The sequence below is a fragment of the Arachis hypogaea genome, chromosome 10 (assembly GCF_003086295.3).
Source record: "Arachis hypogaea cultivar Tifrunner chromosome 10, arahy.Tifrunner.gnm2.J5K5, whole genome shotgun sequence".
NCBI classification, from domain to species: domain Eukaryota; kingdom Viridiplantae; phylum Streptophyta; class Magnoliopsida; order Fabales; family Fabaceae; genus Arachis; species Arachis hypogaea.
The window spans coordinates 6,370-31,096 of record NC_092045.1 but is presented as its reverse complement, the minus strand read 5'-3'; the positions used below and the strand labels follow the sequence as shown (position 1 = coordinate 31,096).

Below are 24,727 nucleotides of genomic sequence, written 5' to 3'. Positions count from 1 at the left end.
ATCTAGTCAATTTAATTTGACGGTTTGGTTTGGTTTGATTTGATTTTATAATAAGATGTCACACTATTGTCTTCCTAATTACCACATCAATAATAATCATAATAATAATACAACTAAAGTAAAAGTCTTCCTTTCAAACTTGAAATTCTAAATTTATTAAATTATTGTATTATGGTATTACATTCTTTCTTACGTCATATTTTCTTAGAAAAACAAAATAAATATTTTTTTGTGAGTTTTTATTTTTATTTTTGGTTGTTTTTTATGCTGTATTTATTTATAGAGATTAGATATTAAAATAGAAATACAAAAACACAAAATTATATTTGATAAATAAAATATAAATAAAATATTATATTAAAAAATATTAAATTAATATATTTTATATTTATTTTAACTAAAAAATATAAAATAATTAACAAAAAATATAATTTATTTTTTATTATTTTTATTAAATTTTTATAATTATATTTATTATATATTTTTTTAAATTATTTAAATAAAAAATAAAAATAAATTAAATTTTTATAATTTATTATATTTTATTATCAAATAAAATATAAAAATACTAAATTTTATATTTCTATTCGTTATATCTTTTTTGAATGTTTTATTTTTCGTCCATCTTCTCTCATAAACAAAAGTAGCCTTAATTCCTTTACCTTGTCTTCGTTTCAACTTTCAACACCTCTCCCCCTAATTTCTTAGATTGGTTGATCTGCTCCTCCCGGCATGTAGGTCTCGATCCTTCTTCCCCTTTAATGTCCGATGAACACAATCTTCTGACACATCCATAAGAGAGAGAGAGAGAGAGAGAGAGAGAGAGAGAGAGTTCAGTGCTGGGTGGGTGATTTTTCTGAGTTCAGAAGCTCTGAAGATTTTGGGGGTTTTGTTATGAGAGCCTTTCCTAGGTGGGTTTTGTGGAAAAAGGTGTGAACTTTCTTTTGCTTTTACCTAATTGGATTCTCTGATATGGGTGGGTGTTTTCCTTGTTTTGGATCATCCAACAAGGAGGAAAGTGGTGGTGGTGGGTTGAAGAAGGAAGTGGCAAAAAAGGAATCTTTCAAGGAATCGTCAGCTCCTCAGGTTCATCACCCCAGCAGGGTTAGCTCAGGTTTTGAAACTTTATTTAATTTTATTTTCTGGGTTTACTTCAATTGTGGTCAATTTTGTGTTTTTATGACTGTTTTGGTTGGTTTTTATGGCAATTCTTGTTCATCCAAGTTGTTTGTTACTTTGATCTGGTTCATCTGATGCTGTACGTTCCAATGCTAAGCTAGTGAATTAATTGCAGGGGGTAGGGGATGTGTTTTTAAACTACAATTTGCTGAATTTCATTGGTATTATAAGGTGGTAGTGGCATAATTGGAGATCTACTATCTTAAGTGTATGATAAGCGCAATGCATTGTCTGATAAGATTTTCTGTTTTGTTGATATTGTGGGATGCAGGGTTCAATAGCTGCATTATTAGCATCTAATTTTAGCCAAGATGTGTTGTTTTTACCGCTGTACAAACAAAAACTTAGAATGCCTTGCCCTTGACTAAGATTACCTGGGTCACATTCAAACAGATAATTGAGGAGATAAATGATTTTAACTGAAAACTTTATCATTGAGTATTATGAAAATTTGAAAATCTGGGCCACATCTGTTGGTGTAATTTAATTTACAATGAACCAACATATTGCCCCGATGTTGTCTTAAACTATTATGTTTCGTCATCTTGGTCGAGCCACATGTGTCTTCTACAGGAGGCAATCCTGTTGGGACGAAAGTATTATGGGTCTTTGTGTATGCATAGTGATTGTCAGCACACTTCTGTTTTATAATTTATCCCTTTTTCTGCTCCTGCTTATCTTTGGTTATTTATGTAGATAAATCAAAGTCACGTTGTAGCTCAGATCCTAAGAAGGAAACACCAGTTCCGAAGGATGGGCCAACTGCTCATATTGCTGCTCAAACATTTACATTCCGAGAGCTTGCAGCTGCTACAAAGAATTTTAGGCCAGAATGTTTACTTGGGGAAGGAGGTTTTGGGCGCGTTTACAAGGGTCGGCTTGAGAACACAGGACAGGTACATTGTCACCGCTTCTACGAATATTTCGGATGTACTGTATACTGATAATCAGCAGCATAATGCCTTTCACATGAACAGGATTCATAATTTTTTGTCATTACTCTACTAACTTAGTTTGAGCCTATCTCTCCGTCTTAATTTTTGTTCATGAGATCATTTCCATTGCAGGTAGTTGCTGTAAAGCAACTTGATCGAAATGGTCTTCAAGGGAATCGGGAGTTTTTGGTGGAGGTTCTCATGCTTAGTCTCTTACATCACCCTAATCTGGTGAACTTAATCGGTTATTGTGCTGATGGTGATCAGCGGCTCCTTGTTTATGAATTCATGCCATTGGGATCTTTGGAGGATCATTTACATGGTTAGACTTCATTCCTTTTTTAACCGAAACTTATTCTGCTATTATTGTGCTTTCATTTTATAAAGCTATAAAATATTAAATTTCATGCTAATTTAATTTTTATAATTTATAAATAACAAAGTAAAGTCACAATTCATAGGTTTTAAAGCTGATACGTGAAGAAAGACAGTATAGGATTCTCTTGAATGGGAAATATTTGATTCAGTGTTACGTTTGTATGTTATGCTCTGAACAGTTCTTTTCTAGAAAAAGTCTAGGGGGCCAACTACAATATAAGCCAACTAAGCGAACCTCTTTTATTTCTGATTTTGACATTCGAAAAATTAGGATAGTGGGAGGTATTTTTTTGTTTGTAACGGAGCTGTTTTTAACTAGTTGGTTGGAGTTAGGTTCACTTCTAATTGGTTCCCTAGCGGAATCAATTCTTAAATGCTTTTTAATGCATCACATGTGTTGTGCTCACAACTAGAAAAACAAAATTTTGTTTATGTAATGTATACGTACATCCAATTACGTAACACCATGTCAGCAAAAATAACTACCTTTTACATTGACTGTGTGAATAGTTATCCAAAAGAATAGATGTGATTAAACAACTGAGTAAAACATTTTACACCGCATTAAGATTAAACTAATAAAGTATCATTTTAAATATCAGTTTAGTTAGTGGTGGTCATATATTGAAAATACATTACTTTATTAATTGTGATTGTGTACACTAATGATTATAAACCCTCAATAATTCCTCATGGAATAAATTGAAAACAATGTGAATCAAGAAGGAACTAAACTAAGAAAATTAAAAGATATGGATTCAAATCGAAAAGTTGAATAAAGAAAATGGTCTAAAATGCCTATTTTTTTCTCTATTTATAAATTATTATGAGGATTTTAATCGATTTATGCTTTTCAATTCAAATTTTTATGTGAATCTATTATTTAATTATTTTTAAATTTATTTGGAATGTGTTTTCTTGTTTTACATGAAGAAAAATATTATAAATTACTATTTGTTCAATTTTAATCGGCTATTGTCGCCCCTTTCTTTTTTTGTGTGTGAAACTATTATTTACACTATGTTCGGATTTTTTTCCATCGAAAAAGAACAAAATTAATAAGAATGGACTAGAAAGTGAAGGAATAGAACAAGATTACCTTTGTTTTTCCTTTGAAAAACTATTAAAAGAATTTCTTTCTTGCCACCCTAATTTTGAGGGAAATGAAACAGGGGACATTGAAGGAGTAGTTCTCCTTGAATTTAGGTATGCGTGTATTGTTCTTATAACCAATAAGAAAAAGTCACTTTATAAGAGTTTAAGTTAGTGGTGGCTTATATCTTAAAATGTCATTCTTATAAGATTTGGATCCTCTCATGTTCTTTTGAACATGATCTTGTCATGTTTACATCTCCAAGTTAAAATGATAAACATTCAATGGTAGATAATGAACATGAAAGGATGAAAATTCGTTTAATTATTATTTGACTATTTGTGGCCATATTGACATGGTTGCCCTCTTCCTTTGTTCCCACCACCTGTTAACCAAATATACTGTTACTTAATGTTAAATTGCTTTCAATCATGTTTTCCCTTCTCACATGAAGAAAACTATTTTAAGTCACTAGTTGATTTACTTTAACTGCCTAACTTTTTGTCGTTTATGTGAAATTATCATTCAAATACTTTTAATTTGTTATGGGATATATTTTTCCTTTTCACATTACAACATATTGGATTGATCCTCATCATTGTTTGTATCTCTGTGAGTGTTATTAGTACTACATAGCAATGGTGTATTCTATTTTACTAGGAAAGAGACTCCTATGCTTTGGTTATCACCTTTGTTTATATTGTAACATAGTATCAAAGTTATAGGTTTATTATCCCTATCAGTATAGGAGGAGGTATTCTTTAGTAGCACCTAATTATTTAGATGTGCCTGTCATTGCCATTGTCAAGAGTTTATTGAAGGCATGACTTATCCTTTGAGTTATCCTTTGGCTATCTTTTGTTTAATGTTATTAGTTGAAGATACCACAGAAATCTCATTTAATTGGTAAAGGACATTCATATGTGTTCAAACAGGATTGCTAGGTTCTACTTGTTACTTACCTATTTATGTATCTGTATTTACTACCCATTTTGGTAGTGGATCTGTGTCCATCTCATTCTGTATAAGGCTTGTTTCTCTGACTCAATGGATTAAACATTAGTGCATTTTATTCTGCTAAATTACAATTATGTGATCTTGGGTATGGTTTAGTTTACATCTTTCCATCAACTGCTGATTGTTTTTGTTATTTACAAGTTTGAATTTCTCGAGAAGTCTATTGCAAGGTGATCATACTGTAACAATCACTAAGCAATATACACAGTAAGTATAATATATCCATGTACAGAGTAGATCACGAGAGTACACTGTTACCGTATCACCACAAGGCTAAGTATGATCAGCTATGATTTATGCTACTAAATCTTGAGCAGTTTGTGATCAAACGACTGTAGGAAGCTGAGTCCAAGCAATGTTAGGGGAAGAATTCAATATAAAATCCATTCTTTGAAAAGTTTAGATTTGACAATACTTGGATTTGGATCAATGTTACTAATGTAAACCATAACACCAAATAATGTTTGTTTGTCATTGGCCTCATTGATGTTTTTATTAGATATAAATATGTTGATTATGTATTTCAAATTGTTTTTAATGACACATAGCTAGTATGTTACAACTTCAGCTTTGTGAATATATTCATCTTCAAATTTTGATAACTTCTGTAGATATGAGCTGTCTTGTGTAAAGTTTAAGCCTTGATAGGAATTCTAAATTGATGTTGCACCTCCCTAGTAGTTATGTCCAGCAACTAAGCATTGTTTTTCAAAATGAAATAAAACCGTCTCTTCTTTCTCTGTTCTAGTTTTCATGATGTTGCTTGATCTGATGTGGCTGGTTGATGTTGCAGCTGAAAATATAATGACCTACAGATTGGCAAGATGCCATAATTCAGCAAATCGTTTTGAAAGTGCATTGTTCAATACAATGTTATTTCACTTAACCAGTAAACACTACTTTAACAGTTGTATGTTTTGATTAGAAATTTTAACTCCTGCAAGGTTTCAGCAAGAAACTTCTGACTCTGAGTCTCTTTCCAGATCTCCCTCCTGACAAGGAGCCTCTGGACTGGAACACTAGGATGAAAATAGCAGCTGGTGCAGCAAAGGGATTGGAATATTTGCATGACAAGGCAAACCCCCCTGTGATATATAGAGACTTAAAATCTTCTAACATCCTGCTAGATGAGGGTTATCATCCCAAGTTATCGGATTTTGGACTAGCTAAACTTGGTCCTGTTGGTGACAAGACACATGTATCCACACGAGTAATGGGAACATATGGTTATTGTGCACCAGAATATGCTATGACTGGTCAACTCACTCTGAAGTCCGATGTTTACAGCTTTGGAGTTGTGTTCCTTGAACTTATTACGGGGCGCAAGGCTATTGACAATACACGTGCACATGGAGAGCATAATCTTGTTGCTTGGGTAAGTATGTTGGTTTGCATCTTAATTTTTTATGAGCTTCTAAAATTGACATGAAACAAATTCATTTCTTTTGGGGCATCAAAATTGTAGGCTCGGCCTCTTTTCAAAGATCGTAGAAAGTTCCCCAAAATGGCTGATCCTCTACTCCAAGGCCGATATCCAATGCGAGGACTGTACCAAGCACTGGCAGTTGCAGCAATGTGCTTGCAGGAACAAGCTGCCACAAGGCCTCTTATTGGGGATGTCGTAACTGCTCTCACATATCTGGCCTCCCAGACATATGAACCAAATGTAGCCAATCAGTCCAACAGACTCGGTCCATCTACCCCCCGGAGCAGGGATGACAGAAGGAGCATGATAGATGGTGTGGATAGCCCAGACCGGGGGCGTCTCGGCTCCCCTTCCACCCACAGAAACTCACCTGATTACAGGAGGAGAGACAATAGGGAACTGAGTGTTGGGACAGAGTTAGGCAGGAGTGTCTCTGGCAGCGGTGGGTCGGGGAGGAAATGGGGACTGGATGATTTAGAAAGGCAAGATTCTCGTAGAGACAGCCCTGTAAATACTGCAAGAGCTAGGGAGACGCCAAGGAACCGTGACCTAGACAGGGAACGCGCTGTTGCAGAAGCGAAAGTATGGGGTGAGAATTGGAGGGAAAAGAAGAGAGCAAATGCCATGGGAAGCTTTGATGCCACAAATGAGTGAACACAAACAAACACCGGTTCGGTTTGGTGTTCATCTTCTCGTTGAAGAGATGCATATGATTAGAGTCACAGGAGAGGAATTTACACAAGGGTCTTGTCATTTAGTTTCTTGGTTTCATGTTCTATCCGGGGAATAATTTGTTGTGGATCATCCAACTTTGACTGTTTCTCCCATATTACTCTAGTTAGTTCATCATGTGAAGGAAAACAGTACACAGTTGAAATTTGGAATATATATATATAGGGGGTTGGGGGGTTGAGGAGCTTTATGGGGAAGTTAAGTTGGTGTGAATTGGGGTGATTGAATGTAACGTTGCAAAATGTGAAATCCAACATCCTCATTCATGTAAAACGATTTCCTCGGTTTATGTTGCATATATAGACTATAGAGCAACAAAAACGTCTAATTTTTGGCCCCTCACATTTGCTGTATAATGGTGGGGAAGGTTAGTGGATTTGGTGTGGTTGTCATTGCTGTTTTATGTTATACTTTCGTACAGTATGACAGTATCTATTGTGTCTATCAGGGTTTTATGTTTCCGGCTTATACATAAAAGAAAAAAAAATTAAATATCATTATTTAACAGGACAACATTGCATCTTGCACGTGCAATAATGAATGTACGCCTATTGGATTATATTAAATAGTTAAAGTTAACTATGAACGCAATATATATATATATATATATATATATATATATATATATATATATATATATATGTGTGTGTGTGTGTGTGTGTGTGTGTGTAACCGTCACACTGACACATTTCAGCCGCAAATTACTTGTTTTGGATCAGAATTCGGAGAAAACCTGAGTATTAAATTTGCTATTTATTTATGGGACTTCGATCTTTTAAATTTGATTTTTATTTTAGAGGGTAAAATATAATTTTTTATTATTTATTTTATAAATAGGACTAAAAAAAATATAAAAAAAATTATTTAAGAGTGAAATATTATTTTATTTTTTCAAGTAAAAATTCAAAATTTAAAAGATTCAAATTCTTATTTTTGGGTGATCTTATGGGACACATTGGTTAGTTTTGAAAAAATTTGGAAGAAGAACATTCGAATTACTTAGATTTACTATTGAACCAACCTCCATTAGTCCAACAAAACAAAGTCGTAAAAGAAATTTAGACCCAAATTCAACATTCAACATTCATAACAAGCAATATTTTTCTTCTGTTATTATTTATTTCTTTTTGCTCATGTTTTTCTTATTTCTTTTTACTCATGCTTTTCTTTTGTTAGAATAAGATTCTTTTTCTAAATTTAATAGTAGTCATATAGATTTAGCTACATATACATCTTTTATAATCATTGATAATAATAAAAATACAATACACATTTTCATTCATTCATACTATTCTCTATCTTTTCCTTATTATTTACTAAATCTTTCATTCATTCGTATTTCGTACTATTCTCTATCTTTTTCTTGTTATTTACTAAATCATCTAAGTAACCGATAAACTCTAATTGATTTTAGGTGTGTTTGACAAACACGTTAGAGAAGAGAGAAGTGTCTTTGAGTATCTTGAACGCTTCATTTGTATGTTTGGCAAGTTTTTATATACCAAAAGCTACAAATTTTTGCTTTTTCACATTGAAATTGAAAAAATTTTCTATGTACCAATTCTATCCTTCATTATTCATATATTTGTTATTTTGTTTTATAAAATTTTTTTTCTAATATTCTCCATGCATATTATTATTTTTTATAAAATTTTTATTATTTTTTGTTTATATAAATTTTTTAACTGTTATTATTATTTTTTTTGTATAGAATATTTTTTTGTTTTGTATTATAATTCTATTAATCCTAAAAAATATTGAGAGTACTAAAAAATATTAAAATTTATTTAAATATCTAAAATAAAATTATAAGATAACATGAAATAATTATTTAAATTCATGTCTTTTTTTGTAAGTTTTCATTTAAGAGTGATTTTAAATAATGTAATCTAAACAATATTTAGTTTATTATAATCCATTTTAAATGAAAATTACCAAACATAAATTACGTTAATACCAACTCACTTTTAATCAAAATTAATTTTATACACATCTCCATTTACAAACGGTAATCCAAACACACAATTCTACTATACTGGTGCATGCCTCCATCAGGCGATCCGGTATCTATGACCCATGCCAATCATGGAACATCTTTATTTATGTTCGTTCAAGTTACAATATTTCCCCATAACAATTAGATAATCGGCATGTCTGTATATCATATGAACTTGTATCGAAATTATCATAATACAAAATCTCAATTTGACGTCAAAACCTCTAAGAAGTTCGGTGAACAATCAGGTTTTCAGAATATTAGGCCTAATGCATTCATATTTAAAGATATCGTATGGTTAAATATTACACATTCACGGAACTATCAGTTAGAATCTGAAAGATTTGTTCAGTGCTATAAAAACTTAGAACATCCGTGGTGTCTGCACAATCTTCTATAACTATCCTTCGCAACTGATATTTAGGGCCTACATTAGTCACCAGAGACGGTTAGTGCCCGTAGCAAGGGTTTTAGTGCCCAACCCCTAAATTACCCTATGCAATCCACAGTATGTCATTTATTTTCTCCTTTTTCCCTGTCACATTAGAATGATCTGCTTCAGTAAAACTTACAGCAAGCAGCTTTAATAAACAGTATAAATAGTTATGGCAAGGGTGTCCTTACCACACTTCCATAATCATCCATGGTTAATTGCTTGCGCTTCTTCAAAGAAGATGGAGCTTCTGTCTGTCTTGCCAGGGTCCGCTTTGATGGGGTCATGGTCTGAGAAAATTTGTTGAACTTAGTATGAGAACAATCATATGTAAATATGAGAAACCCTAAGGTATTTTAGAGTTAACTTGTGGAGCGAATGCCACCTTTGCAAGTTTCTTCTCTTTGCGCGCTTGTCTCTCCCTCTCGTCATATTCTTGGTTTTCCTTTTCTACCAGGCGAATGAGTGTGTCACACCTCCTTGCAAGTTCTTGTGTTGTGCGAGACTTAACAAACCAGTCAAAACGAAACAAGGGTGATGTTCGAAATGCTGCCTTCAACTCATCCCAGTTCCCATAGCCAAGTTTGTGAACCATGCATATCTGCAAGTTTTATAATGAAGTAAAAAAGAATTCTACAAAAAAACCCAGAAAGACTTTTGGAGCTTAAAATGAAAAGTGAAATTATTATTAACATAAAAAAACAAGAACAATACCAACCATGAACCTGTCACATTCTTCATTGTATAACTTCCCTTTGTTTTGCCCATACTGTATCTTTAACTCTAGCCATGGATTCTTGTATCGGTCCAACTTCTTCCCAATAGCTTTCATGATTTCATCTTTCCGTGAAATTCTAGCCTCCCCCCTCTCAATGTTTTTAATAATTCTATCATAATCTGTAGAATGATTCAAAATGTGCAAATTAGGAAGAATATGTATTAATCAGAAGCAAATTTCAAAGTACAAGTATAAACAACGCAGAAATGGCAGAAAAACAAAAGAATGTTTAATTGTCACAATGCTGTAACGTACCATTTAATTCCTTGTATCTTTCTTTGAAGACCTTTGCATATCTTTCAACTTCCTCCTCAGTTTTCCCTTCCATCTCAGAAGCAATACCTTTTATATCATTTCGGCCATACTTTTCGCAAGCCCTGATGAAAGTATTAAAATCCCTCCGGCTCCATGAAGAAAATCCCTGTATTAACCAAATAACAAAAATAAGACAATGCTCAAGTGAAAACCAAGTTAAAAACAAAACAACTGAATAGAAAAGAAAATGATCACCTCCTCTAGAAGGCGCTCCTTTTCTTCCAATTCTTCAGCAGTCAATGGATCTCCCACATCTGAACACCAAAAAACTCATGAAAATTAAAAACATTTAGGTAGAGAGGAATAAGATTCAATATATTTATATATAATTTGTTGACGGTAATCATGTACCTTCTGGTTCATCAACATCTATTGAATCCTTTATCTGATTCTTTTGATGCGTTTGCTGAAAATTTTATGAAGAAACAGTCATTTCCTCAATATAAATAAGCATAATGATCTCATTTCCTCAACACCCACCATTAGGTAGCGCACTTCCTTTTCATACAACTCACTAAGCCTTTGTGTGTTAAAAAACTGGAAGTCGTGCCTGCAGGCATAAAAGAGAGGGGGGGGGGGAGGAATCAGTGATTAAGAAAGAGCACTATATAAAAAGAAGTAACCAGCTTGTCTAGAAGCTTACAACTGAGGCATCCTAGGAATTCGTGGCTCCTTTGGTTTAGCAGGACCTCCTTGTCGTAATGTTTGCTTGAAGTATTCAGACTCTGAGTAACTACAAGTCCCCAAAGGAAATAAAATAAAGGAGATCAGCATACATTATAACATCCAAAAAAACACTGAATAAATCTGGACCTATAAAATGGAACAGGCTGTCCTTACTTGCGCTTCCGCTCTCTTTTTGGTGGTTCAATCCAATTGTCACTCACAATTTTTTTGAAATCAACTTTGTTCTCATCCTTTATTTTGAGGGGTAAAAAGAAATAAAGATATGTTAAAATTAGTAGAATAGATTGGGGGGGGGGGGGGGCAGGGGAAGGAAGGTTGAGTAATAAAACAGAAAAGCCAAGAATAATTTTTCATGTAAAATATAAATGACATCTTTACCTTATCATCATCAAAATCATATAACTCGGCAGCTACAAAAAGATCCGAGTATTAGTACTCCAAACTCAAATGATGTCAAAAAGGCAATATCAAATCCCTCAACAGAACCCAAAGATGCCCTTGTATCATGTTAGAATAACAAAAAGGCTCCAGTAATAAACAAAAGAAAACTACAGTTGCCATGCTAGCCTCATGGAAGTGATGTCATTTTTGTTTTGGAGATGAATCAAGCCAAAAGCAGCACCATTTGATAGAGCTGGGGTTATGTATCATCTCCCTCCCATGGTCAAATGACGTCATTTCTGGCTTTATTCACCAGAAACAAAAATAGTGTCGCTTCCCAGAGTCTAGCATGGCCTCTTCAATCCAGATCAGCATTTCGTCAATGGAGTTGTGACAAATATACATTGAGTGACTAATTTTATACACGATGTCACAGTTGATGGACTTAATTGAGTCACAAATAAATTTGAGGGAGCAAATAGTCTTTATTTTAACTTCTAAACAAAAGAAAAACATCAAGCCATTTTTTTCGGAGCAATAACTTCTATCAATACGTTACGTACTGTCATCCATCTTGAATTTGATTGCATCTTCAGTAAATTTCTTCATCTTGGCATCAAGTTCAGCAGTTGCTTCCTCTCCTTTAGCAATGATTCTATCAATGTCCTCATCTGTAATAGTGCTATCTTTGGAACTGAAAACCATTTCTGCTCCAAATCTAACCATTTGAAGCAACTCATCTTTATTTACCGCTGCACATACAAACCAGCAGAATCATGTCAGACAATACTCATTGCAGAAAGAAACAAAACAATAATTATAAAATCCTTACTCTTTTGCTCAGCCAACCGTCCTTGCTGAATCACTAGAGCATCAAGTGCAAGCTTTTTGTAAGCCCTTTCAATGACCTTCTCCTCAATTGTATACTGTGCAATATTATAAGCAGTAAGCCAACAATAACAAATGAATAACTAACCAAACAAAACATAACAAGAAGTTTGCAAACCTCTGTGCAAAAGCGAAAAACTTGGACTTCTTTCTTTTGACCTATCCTATGAGCACGATCCTGGGCTTGCAAGTCAACTTGTGGGTTCCTGATGTTTAACCATCAGCCATCAGTAAACAATGATTATGGTATAGAAGCAAATCAGGTGGCTTCTTGCACAATTTGTGAAGTTCTCACCAGTCACTATCATATAGGATGACAACATCAGCAGTAGCAAGGTTAATTCCAAGACCTCCAGCTCGAGTTGATAACAAGAAGACAAATTTCTCACTTCCAGGTTTGTTGAAAGCGTCAATGGAAGCATCCCGCTCATCTCCACCAGTATTGCCATCTATGCGACAATAGTGATACCCACGAAACATTAAATAATCTTCAAGTATGTCTAGCAGCCTAGTCATCTGAGGGGAAAAAAAATCCAACCACACACACACACACACACATACACATTTTAGTGATAATAATCATGGTTTAAAGGAAAATAGGTCAAAAGAATATTCAAAAGGGAGACATAAATGAAAACAAAACAGGCTGCAAAATACATAGCATTCACAGATAGAACCTAACCTGTGAAAATATAAGGACCCTAGAATCACGCTCCTTCAATTTAGGAAGTAACTTGTCCAAGAGAACCATTTTACCTGGAAAATTTTTGAAACATGAGCTAATCTTATCATATTGGTCAACAAGCGAAGAACATCTGAAGTATCTCTCAACCTAAACAGAAATTACCAGCATTAGTAATGAGATGATCCCCTGTTGTATATGGAGGACCGGGTTCAGCACCCTGGAAAAGATATGGATGATTGCAACATTTTCGTAGCTGCATAGCTATATTCAGGAGGCGCTTCCGTTCTCCACCAGCATTGACAACCTCAAGATCCTTCTGCAGAAGCGCTCTATAGTACTGTTTCTGCATTTGTGACATACCTACTTTAAGAATGGTTTCCTTTTTAGGCGGCAACCCTTTCTCAACATCGGACTTCAACCTACGAAGAAGAAATGGCCGGAGGACCTTAAAATGCAAGAGAGGGGGGGGAGGGGATGAAAAATGTCAACTCTGTACCAGGTTAAGATTACAGACATACGAATCTCAACAATCAAAAGAAGGTTACACAATTTACCTTGTGTAATTGCTGGACAACCTCTTGTTGGTCATTCTCACCAGAGATTTGAAACCACTCATCAAAGGTTTCAGCAGAACTAAAAATTTCGGGAAGAAGAAAGTTGAGCAGAGACCAGAGTTCATGAAGATTGTTCTGCACCAATAAAAGAGATAACATACAGCAACAAGTACTTCAGACGAATAATATGCATATGAACTGATAATATGTTATTAAAAGAGATTAAAAAATAAATGGTTTGAACACAAATATGATCTAGGATAGGGCACTATGTTGGCATTTAATCCATGTAGCTAACCCACCTAGTGGGGTAAGGCTAGTTATGTTTGTTTTATAAATATGATTATACAGATACATGATAATTTAAAATAAACCAAACAAACACATTCCAAAAATTACAACTCAAGAAAAATAATGAAACTTTAAAGCTTCCTACTGTTAAATTATTTCCACTCCTAGCGATCAAAACCACTTTGATTATTCAAAGAACTATTCAGCAGAAACACACAATGATTAACGCAGAATGCCTTCACATATGGTGAAAACATAACAATTGTTCCCCAGAACAATGGCTTGTTGATTTTTAGAACATATTTTCCTTACTAGATGAAGTAAAAGTTAATACTGGAATGATGCACTACAACTCATAAAAGATTATTGGAAATGACATATCTAGAATTTCACCACCAATACAAACAGTTTCTGTGTTTGATAATTTACTGATCATAGGGTAGAAGATATCATTCTGATTTGATTTGGCATGTCACCATTTTCATGCATATATTCATCAAGAAATTAAATAAAATACAACAGATAAAAGAGGGGGTTGGATGGGGGAAAAAAAAAGAAAAAGAACAAAAAAAAAATCCTTTGAAGCACTACACAACATTGTGGTTTGTGGATAACATTAACTCATTAAGTCATACCTGAAGCGGTGTGCCGGTAATAAGGAGGCGATAATTTGTGTTGTAGAGTCTCATTGTTTTGGAAAGCAAGGAATTTTCATTCTTAATTCGATGGGCTTCATCGATAATGATGTAACGCCAACTAAATCGACGCAATGTAGACTTCTCCTTGATTGCCATTTCAAAACTTGTAACACAGACATCGAACTTCCCGGCTACCAGTAATTCCTCCCTTATATGTCTCTGCAGAAATTTAAAATTATTAATGTCGAAGACAAGCATCAATATTAACCTTTCCCCCCAAAAAAATTCAATCCGGCAAAGATGTTCTTACCCTCTCTTCAGGGTTGCCAAGGAACTTTACTGCACGTAGAATAGGACAAAAACGCCGAATCTCATTCATCCAATTTCCAAGAGTAGATTTGGGAGCAACAACCATATGAGGGCCTTTGATTCCTCTGAACTCATGTAAATAACCCAACAAAGATATAGTTTGCAATGTTTTACCAAGCCCCTGCGAATCAGATTGATTGTCATTCATCATGACTAAATAAATCAAGCGATCAATGACTCAACCTTACTCCACTAATACTGTAACACATCCAAAAGCATGTTCGCTGTGCAGAATCAAATGACAATATATGCAAGCCAAGGCCAAATCTGTTCCACTTACCATTTCATCAGCCAGAATTCCATTTATTCCATTCTCATACAATCTTATAAGCCAATTTAGCCCAGCAAGTTGGTAGTCCCTCAATTTCCCTTGGATGCCTGTTGTAATGAACAAACAAGGATTTCACACTCAAAAATATTAGGCACGAATAGAACATTCACACACTAGATGCACAAACACACAAGACTGGTCAATTGAAGATCAAACCAGTAGACTTCTGATGACTAGCTTTGATGACATATATTACAATAAAACAACTAGAGAAAAGTGTGTAGAGGAAAGTTCAATAATATATAACTCTAGAACATGTGAAACCCCAAAGGACAAACCATGAAGCAAAAATGTACCAAGGATGGAGGTCTTCTACCACCAGACTTCAAATCAGCATAGAATGTTCTCCATGTGTAAAAAGAAATGGCAGGGTAAAATGGTATATCTATGAATGTGAGACACTATAAATATAGCCCTGAAAAACATCTAATCAACGCATATACACAGGACATTTACATGATGGTTGTGTCACGAGACGAGTGTTTGATAAACCATCTTCCTCTTCTTTTAGGTATTCTTCATCTTCCTCCTCTTCTGTCACTTTTGATGCATGGCGGCCCCTAAAATAGACATCATTGAATGCAGGGTGAGTTCTTTTATACAACACAGAGTTAATATTAGGTCAGTCAACAAATTTGTGCTTGTATTTGATTTCACAAAAAAAAAAAAGAAAAAAAAAACTAGAGGACAATAAATGCAATTGAGAGACAAAAACAAAAAAGGGAGGGTTGGGGGGGGGGGGGGGGGGGAGGGGGTCTTTTCATATTTTTCCTACCTGCTAGGTAACTTCATAACTTTGAGGATGACATAAAATGAATTTAAAAGGGAAACTTTCCAAGAGAAATTAGCAATAATGTTAAATCAAAATGTCAAATGCTTCAACTTGTTAGGTAATAAAAAAACACTTTAAGCATGTAGATATTCCATTTATATATCAGTTTGTTGTTTTCTGAAGGTATATCGGGAGCAGAAAGTGCTGATATATAGTTTGTAAAAAAAGCTAATCAACTTATGAGGTACAGTATGCTAACAGATAGTTCATACAAAAAGCTAATCAACAAGTCAATTACCAAATCACAGTATACATCAAGATAAAGAATGTACCTTCCTCTTGCCTTCTGAGATGAAGATTGATCACCTTTTGCAAAATGTGCAAACAGCTCAGTCTGCTGTAAGAGATACTTCAGTCTTCCTTTTCCTCTATTGTTCTGTTAGAATTATCTAGTTATCAATAACATGAACAGATTACAATAATAAGAAGTAAATCAGCACATCTACACCCACCATGTCGGCATCTATGGCTGCATTTTGTGCATCCAATATCTCCTGAATCTTCTGCTTCTTCATTTTCTGCATCTCTTTCAATCTAGCTTTCTCACGCTTGCCAGGATCAACAGCATCTTCACCCTAGTACCAGAAGACACAAAGTTAGACTTCCAGCTAGATTTTATCCGCTTAGCATAGAAGTAGCAGCATATATGCAAAAATATGTTAAAATGGAGACAAACTGAAAACTAGAACACGTTATTCATTGGCGAAACCTTAATTCAACTACCTAATCACGATACTAAGCTTAAACGGGAAAATCCTCGACAGTAACAATTAAAAATGCAGTAATTCATAGCACGTCGATCCTCACTATCTCTCAGCACATTTTCCACCGATTTCAACTCAAGTCAACGGAATTCAACTTCAAGCTCCACAAAGAACGCCATAATCACATTATCCAAACATGCATCACGCAAATTAATAGCAAAACACAAACCCTAGAACAAAAAAAAAAGAAGAAAATTAAATAGTAGAAGCAACAAAATAAGCAGCAACAACTCTCACCTGCTCATCCTCGTCAGCATCTCCGGCGGCAGCAGGATCTTCGTCGTCATCGTGCGAATTATCATTTCCGGCTTCGTCGTCGTCGTCGTCGGAGCTAGCTTGACGAGCCACCGCCTCAAGCTCCTCCTCGTCCTCTTCATTGATCTGCTGGTTGACCTGCTCCTCGGAGCTCGAACCGCTAGAGATAGCTTCGTCGGAAGAAACTTGCGGCTTCGAAGGCCTCGCCATGGAACAAAAACTCTTCTGAAATCAAGGTTCAAAATTGGTGCGTGAGAAAGAGAGATGACGTTAGTGATTTTTGTGTTTGGTTTTGTTGAAGTGGCTATTAGAATCTCGAGTACTTCAGGATAACAATGATACAATACATTGTTTACTTATCCTAACCATTTTTTGCGACCATGGAAACGAGTGAGATTAAAGGGTCCGAGCAAAACTTAGCATTATAACATTGAGTCCTTTTTTCATTATGAGAAATTTCCGTGGATCCGATCCATGCCATTTTCTGATGAGCAGGATCCTCTTTTGGAGGCAAGCTCAGAGCATACTTCTATGGCATTAGATTGAGGAAGCAGGAAATAACACTAGCTAAGCTTTCAGAGAGAGAAGGAAAATTTAGAACATTTTGTAAGATTAGAAAAGTGGATATATTACAATGTTCATTCAAATCTGATTACAACTGGGGCGAGCACCTCCTTTTATAGAGGTCTCTGGATAGGAGTGATATCTCACGGAATCCAAACAAACCTATCATACAATGCTAACTGGAGGATAAGGATAAGCCTTATCTTCTTTCTAACCTTTCTGAGACATGTGACAGAAGTCGCTTTATTCTAGCACACTTAGGTAGCATTTGGTGGAGAGAAAGAGACGGAAAGACTGAGACTGCAAGACAGAGACTAAGAGACAGGGATTGAAATAAATCTCAGTATTCTGTTTGGTACAAAATGGGAGACAGGAATTGAAATAAGAATGAAACTCTAATTTAATTTGCACAAAGAGTAAAATTGAAATTAATTAATTGAAATGAAAGTTTTTTAGGTATAAAATGTTATTAAAGTTTCAGTCTCCATCTCTAAAAATTTTAGTCCCCTGTGTCCCTACTTTTTGGAGGTACTGAAATACTGAAATTTTAGAGACAAAGACAGAAATTTTAGTACCAGTCTCTGAACTAACAAACACGATACTGAGTCTCAATCTCTCAGTCTCTGTCTCAGTACCTCAAAACAAACGCTACCTTAATAATTATACATATTCTAGCACACTTAATAATTATATATAGTGGGGGCCACTGCTTTAGTAAAGGGACAGTTTGAAATAGTCTTCTGGAAGGGTCCCGTCACCATCTGAGAAGGATGAATCCGAAGCCAAATTGACAGCTCTATCTTGTAGATAGAGAAACAGATCTTCAGTATTTCCTTCATTTGGATCTTGGGCATCTTGCAGATATGGGTCATATGGGTCTGATTTTGGGCCTTCAGCATCATCGGGTATTCCTGCATCAACTCTGGTTGGGCTTGGTGGTAAAGCATACACCCTTCCACCTAGATCTTCAGAATTCAGATCTTCTTCAGAATTTCTGTTTGGAACATGTGTGGACGTGCTGGGTTGGTCTCTTGGAGCATAAAAAGAGTATTGTCCAAATTGATTGATTATCCCTGAAGTTATAAATCTGGACTGAAACTCCTGGAGGGTTATTGGTGGAACATCTGTCTGAAATGGGAGTCCTTCAACTACATGTTTTTCTCCATATAGTCCAGGCTGCCAAAGTTTACAAAGGTATTTAGCCAAGGCATTTAGGACTGTTTTTTCATCTGTGGGCCACATGGTAGAGTATCCAACAATATCAACCTTGTTCATGGTGTGTACATTACCTCTGGTAAAATAATTCCTCTGTAAGGTGACAAAACAACAGAATTTCCGTTTTGCCTTAGAGAATTTATTCCACAGTTGATGTTGTTCGAGCATATTATATAACATTCCTCTCCATGCTCCGAGTGGGGCATACATGGAAAATAACCGGACTAGATGAGACTGGGCTGTAGTGCTATTACACAGCATGTGATATACAGGGAAGAGAGGTATTATGATAGCGCATGTATACATGGAAGATAGAGCCCAGATATACCACATCATTTCTTCTGGTATAGGTCCTTGGATTATGTGTATAGTGCAAAAAGGGGTATCCATGTCGAAGTACTTTGGATTTGGATGGATTTGGGTTATAACAAGGAGCTGGTGTAGCCAGTAAAACAAAGTTTGCCTGGCTAGACAGTCTATTTGAAACTCTGTCCGAGGTCTTGCTTGGAAGGGGAAAGGTCCAATTTTTCTTTTGTATGGGTTATTGTGAAGTGGACAATCAGGGAATGGAATGGTGTATGAAGGATTGTATGTGCTCATGGTGCAAATGTAATGGATTGGTTTGGGAGGTGGTTCTGTTGGTTTGGGAGGTGGTTCTTTGGTTGGTCTGGATAGAAAATCAGCAAGTGTGTTTTGGTGACCTTTTATGTGTCTCACTTCGAATTTATAGCGGGAGAACCAATCTTTCCATCGCAAGAGTTGAGAGTCAGACAAGATCTTTTTCTTGATCTCTAGCATTGACGGGAAAGAGGTGTTATCCATTTCCACGGTGAAATGATAAGAACTGAGGTGGAAATTGAATTTTTCTATCCCTCTTTTGACAGCAAGAATCTCTTTGTAAGTGGCATGGTAATGTTTTTCGGATTCTTTGAACTTCCCGCTAGCATGCGCATAGTAATGTCTTGTTCCATCAATCTCTTCAAGCAGCACAGCTCCCCAGAATTCATCACTAGCATCTGTCTGCAATATTCTCTTTCCTGTGTTGGGAATCTTTAAAGGAGGAGGGTCTTGTGCTACCTTCTTCAGGGTTTTGACAGCTGTTGTTTGCTCTGGTCCCCATGGTGGGGGCTTCTTTTGCAAGAGTTTTGACAGCTGGCTGGTGTGTTTGGTCACATCTGGGATAAAGTCTCTGATGTAGTTGACGATTCCCAAGAATTGTTGGATTTGTTTGACTGTCATGTTCTCATCAGGGAAGTTGATTAACCCTTTGGCAATATGTTCTCCTGGTTGGAAAAATCCATCTTCGAAAACCATCCCAAGGAAATCGATTCTTTTTTGGGCAATAGAGCTCTTCTTTGCTGATAGCATGATTCCCTGATCTTTGATGATTTGAGTGAATTTGGCTAGTAGTGCTTTGTGGGCTTCATTGTTTCATTGTCTTTCGAGAACAGTAATATATCATCAATGTAAATAAGTGTGGAGTGTAATATGGGCTCAAAGATTTTGGTCATGGCCTTTTGGAAAAGGGACGGGGCTACTTTGAGACCAAATGACATTACTATCCATTGATATTGGGCTTCAGGGATACAAAATGCTGTTTTGTATCTATCCTCAGGATGGAGCCCAATTTGCCAGAAACCAGCCTTTAGATCAAACTTGCTGAATATTTTTGCTCCATTTAATCTTTGTGTAGTAACTGAGATTTTTGGTAAAGGAAACTTGTCATCTTGTAAGAAGACATTAAGTGGCTTGTAATCAATAACAAGTCTCTTCTTTCCTCTATTTTGTTCAGCCCTTTTTTCAACATAGAATGCTTGGCACGCCCAATTGGATTTGGTTGGTTCAATGAGTCGTTGAACCAGAAGAGCTGCACATTCAGCCTTTGCCAATTTTAGATCTTCAGGGTTCATTCCTGAATGTGTGGCCTTTGTTGGATTGATGTCTTCATTCTTTTTGAAAGGGAGGCAGACATAAAATTTTGGATTCTTCCACAATGGTGCAGGGTGGTTGAATTGGTCATGACTATCACAACAAGCACTAAGGAGTAGTTGCTGGATCTCTTTATATTCTTCTGGTGCTTTACTGATTTCAAGAATGCTTTGCATCCCTATAAAGGGCAAAAATTGCCCTTTGTAAGTAAGGCCAGTGGGTTTGATATGTAACCCATAGGTTCGGAAGAATGCATCAAAGCCAAACAAAACATCTTTGTCTGGGAGATAGCTTCCCAATACCCTGAGCCAAGTGGTCTGGCCTGCAAATATTTCCAAACCAATGGGTTGTTTGGAAATAAGATTGATGGTGAAGATTTCATTGTTAGCTGCTGTGAACCTTTTAGAAAAGGGTGCCCATATTTCTTTTGGCAAGACGTGTGGTCTTAGGACAGTGGCGCAAGATCCAGTATCCATCAATGCAACAGCCTTTGTTGGTATGTCATAGACAAATGCCTTGACTTTTAAATCGAAATGAGGACGAGGAGTACCATCAATCTGTTTCATTCCTAAGGATCCAAGGTATCCAAGCTCTTCTTCTGGGAAGCTTGATCCTTTAGGAATTTTTGTGGTTATGGAGGCTATGGGTGGTGCAAAGGAGGATATGGAAAAGATTGATATTTTTGGTGGGAAGTCATCTTCAGAATCAGAATCTTGGAAAACATACTCAGTTTTTTCATCTTTGACTTCTTGTTCTTCAAGTACTGATTCAAGATCTTCTCCATCTTCAATGGAAGCCGCATCCATTAAGGACTGAAGCATTTTGATCTCCTTTTTTGTCTTGTGAGGACATGACTTGGCAAAATGTCCCTGTTTTCCACAGATGAAACATCTGTTTGACTTAGTTTGGGGCTTTCTTCTCTTGAAATAATGGTATTTTTGCTTCCTTCTCCCCTTTCTAAATGGCTTTTGGTGGAATGCCTTGGTTGGCTGTTGCAGTGGGTCTTTTTCTTTGGCTTGCATTCACACGTGTTTGGCTCCTTGCATTTGATCTTCAAGTAAGATTTATTACATGCTCCTTTGAGTTTGCTCGAATTTTTGCTGAGCTGTTTGAACATTTGTTGTTGTTCACATAATTTATCAAGAGCGGCTAGAGCCAATTGGTATATTTCTCCAATGGTAGTGGTTGCCACTTCTTTGCGAAGAGCCATCATCATTCGGTGTAGCTCTGGCTGGAGTTCATCTGGCAAAGATGCGATAAAGACTTGTTTAAGTGGCGGATTATTATTTCCTCCAAGAGGATAATATTTAGCAGCCATCCTCTTGTAATGTCTTTCCAAGTCCTTCCTGTTGAGTGAGCAGCATTTCATTTCAAAATATTCTTGAGAATTTCTTTTCTGAATGATTGAGATGTCTCCCAGGAATTCTTGGTGTATAATTCCCAAAAACTGTGAAGAGGTACCATTGATGAGCTGGAGTCGTTCATACTCAGATAAGTTATTCACCCATTCTCGGAGGTTGCCAGTCATCCGATTTATGAAATCTGCAAGGACTTGTCTGCTTGTAAGGTTTGATTGGCCATGGTGGTTTCAATCCAAGCACTGAATTCATTTAACCTTTCTCTGTACCTTGCTGGTTGGATATCATCAAAGGTGAACCATTTATTAGAAGTTTTAACTTCAAAAGACCCTGTCTGTGTATGACTAGATGAATCTGTTGGTTCATCCCTTTCAGATGTTATCTCTTCCTCTTCTTCTTCTACAGGGTTAACCATGGCTATTGCTGAAAGATCTGCTTTGTAGTCTTTCTCAGACCAGTCATCTGTTTCTTCACTAATTTCAGTAGTCTCCTCCTCAGAGACTTCAGTGGTTTCTTCGCTGTGCGAGTGATTGTCCAGAGAGATCATGTTAATTGATCTTCCTGGGGCAGGTGACCCTTCTTTGATGCCTTTATCTTTTGTAGGAACATTTTCTTCTCTGAAGAAATTTCCTGGCTTCCAAGGAGGATAAGGCTTGGATTCATGAGAGGGCTGAGACTGAGATGGATAACTCCGTCCTTGGGGAGAGATGGATTTTTTGGTGTTTGCTTGTCTGGCTAAATGGTAGGTGGATTTGAAAATGGAATCATAATCTGGGGTTTCTGGTGGTGAATATGTTGGAGGGAATAAGACAGATGAATATGAAATATATGGTTTAGGATACATGGATAATGGGTCTATAGCCAGTGCTTGAGGTACAACCACTTTACTTTTGTCCATCTCAATCTGTCGGAGTTGAGCCTTGACTTGATCTAGCTCTCTATTTTTCTTATGGAATTCTGGGCCAAAGTACCTACTGTCAATGTAGGTCTTGAGTTCTTGATCAAGATGAAAAGCTTGCGTAGCTAATCGATTTTTGAGTTCAGTAACCTGTTCTGCCACGGAGCCTATTTGTGCTGAAAGACCTTCAGTTTTTTCCACAAGAGTGTTAAGGGTATGATCAATTCTTAGTAAGACTTTATTTTGGCTGACTGCATTGTCTGTATGCCAATTAAGTACTTCCTCTTGGGGAGTTGTCGTTTGATGTCCATGTGGAGTAATTCCTTGAGGAATCACATAAGGTCTCCTAGTGATCTTCTTTTCATCAGTCTGGGTCACCAGAGGTAGGAACTCTTCTTCATAAGATCTGAGAGTGGCAATACATGGGATAGTATTGGCTGACTGATAAGAAAAATTCATAGAGCCTTTTCTGAACAGTCTAGTCTTTCTGAGCATCGGTCTCCTTTTGATCATTGGAGCTGCTTCAGCATCATCAGGAGACTCAGGTCTTTTAAAGGAACAAGGGGTTGGAAGTGACTTCTTCTTCTTTTTCTTATTCTTTTGTCTCCTACCATAATCTTCATCGTCGGTGTCACTCCATTGATTGGCACAGTCACAGTCAGAATCACACATGGAGGGATCAACATCCCAGATGAAGTGGCCATTTATGTGAGAGACATAAACAGGTCTTCCGTTCTCATAAAAGTGCACAGGTGGATCATTTTGATCATGAGTTGTTTGCACTTGAACAGGAGAGATCATATTGATTCTTCTAAAAGATGGTCCTCGCAGTGAGCTTTGTTTGGTTATTCCAGGTCTTTGAAAAACAGTGGTCACCGTTCCATCACTATTATGAGTAATAGTTGGTGGTGCTGTAGTGTAAACATCAACCTGTTCTTTTGGGAAGGCCTTTTCATAATCAGTAATTCATTCCAATGGAATGATGGAAGAAAGTTCATCAGTGGTGATCATTCTTGGAATGTTTACGATTGCTGGTCCTCTTGCATTATCTGTGAACATGAATAATGCTTCTCCTGTAGTGTTTGGGAGATTGAGATCAAGAGCATGATCTTGAACTCTATAGAGGACTTGGTGGTGCAAGGTAGCTTGTTCAGCATTAGAATCTTGAATTACTCCAACTAGCTGTATCTGGATCTTTAGCCTTTGACAAATCTAATTCAATCCTTAAAATTTATTTTTATGGAATTGATTAATTTCTGTGAAAAAACAAAAACAAAAATAAATATAAAAATTATTCAATTTCATAAGAATAAAATTCAATAATCAAATTTAATTGTCTTTAAAAATAATTATTAGAGACTATTTAATTTTTTTTTAATTTTTTGATATGCAAATATTTAAATTTTTATTTTTTAAAATTTGTATACATTAATTTTTAGATTTAATTTATCTTATTTTTAAATTATGTATATGTTATATCAACTAAATTAATATAAAAAAGTCAGGTTTAATTTTTTGTTATCTAACAAATTTTAAACATGAGGAATTGATATATACCATTAAAAATTTAAATGTCTATAAAATATAAAGTTAAAAATTTATTTATCTTTTTTTTGAATTTTTTATTTTTATAAATTAAATAAATATAATAATTACCGAAATAAATAATTTTAAAAATATTTATTGAAATAAATATTTCTCTCATTTTTCCCGTAAAGCATAGTTTAATCTAAAATCTTTTATGTACTTTTTTTAGTATTAAGACCGCGTTTTTTTTTCGAAAAAAATTGTGTTTTTATATTTTGT

The 24,727-nt window shown here is 35.6% G+C and overlaps 2 protein-coding genes across 3 annotated transcripts; one reads left to right on the top strand and one right to left on the bottom strand.

Annotated features, from left to right (window-relative positions):
* The first annotated feature begins 583 nt into the window (after positions 1–583).
* On the top strand, positions 584–7,202 carry LOC112714301 (serine/threonine-protein kinase PBL27). Of its 2 annotated transcripts, XM_025765872.3 has the most exons (6): positions 590–1,114; positions 1,876–2,075; positions 2,247–2,436; positions 5,396–5,491; positions 5,586–5,977; positions 6,068–7,202. In XM_025765872.3, exons 1-6 carry the CDS (start codon positions 973–975, stop codon positions 6,680–6,682), a joined length of 1,635 nt encoding a protein of 544 aa, XP_025621657.1. In that variant the 5' UTR covers positions 590–972; the 3' UTR covers positions 6,683–7,202. The 2 variants fall into 2 exon arrangements, with proteins under 2 accessions (XP_025621658.1, XP_025621657.1); XM_025765873.3 differs by lacking the exon at positions 5,396–5,491 and having other exon boundaries at positions 584–1,114.
* A 1,624-nt stretch (positions 7,203–8,826) lies between these two features.
* Positions 8,827–17,608, bottom strand: LOC112714300 (ISWI chromatin-remodeling complex ATPase CHR11). The gene is made up of 25 exons (XM_025765871.3): positions 16,940–17,608; positions 16,391–16,513; positions 16,211–16,314; positions 15,563–15,666; positions 15,056–15,153; positions 14,717–14,896; positions 14,404–14,625; positions 13,478–13,612; positions 13,086–13,368; positions 12,921–12,994; positions 12,534–12,754; positions 12,357–12,444; positions 12,183–12,276; positions 11,914–12,102; positions 11,348–11,379; positions 11,123–11,199; positions 10,926–11,015; positions 10,763–10,832; positions 10,634–10,688; positions 10,478–10,536; positions 10,223–10,388; positions 9,908–10,086; positions 9,575–9,790; positions 9,381–9,479; positions 8,827–9,291 (listed from the first exon to the last, which is right to left on the bottom strand). The coding sequence occupies exons 1-25, from the start codon at positions 17,165–17,167 to the stop codon at positions 9,274–9,276; spliced, it is 3,204 nt and encodes a 1,067-aa protein (XP_025621656.1). The 5' UTR covers positions 17,168–17,608; the 3' UTR covers positions 8,827–9,273.
* Positions 17,609–24,727: the final 7,119 nt, after the last annotated feature.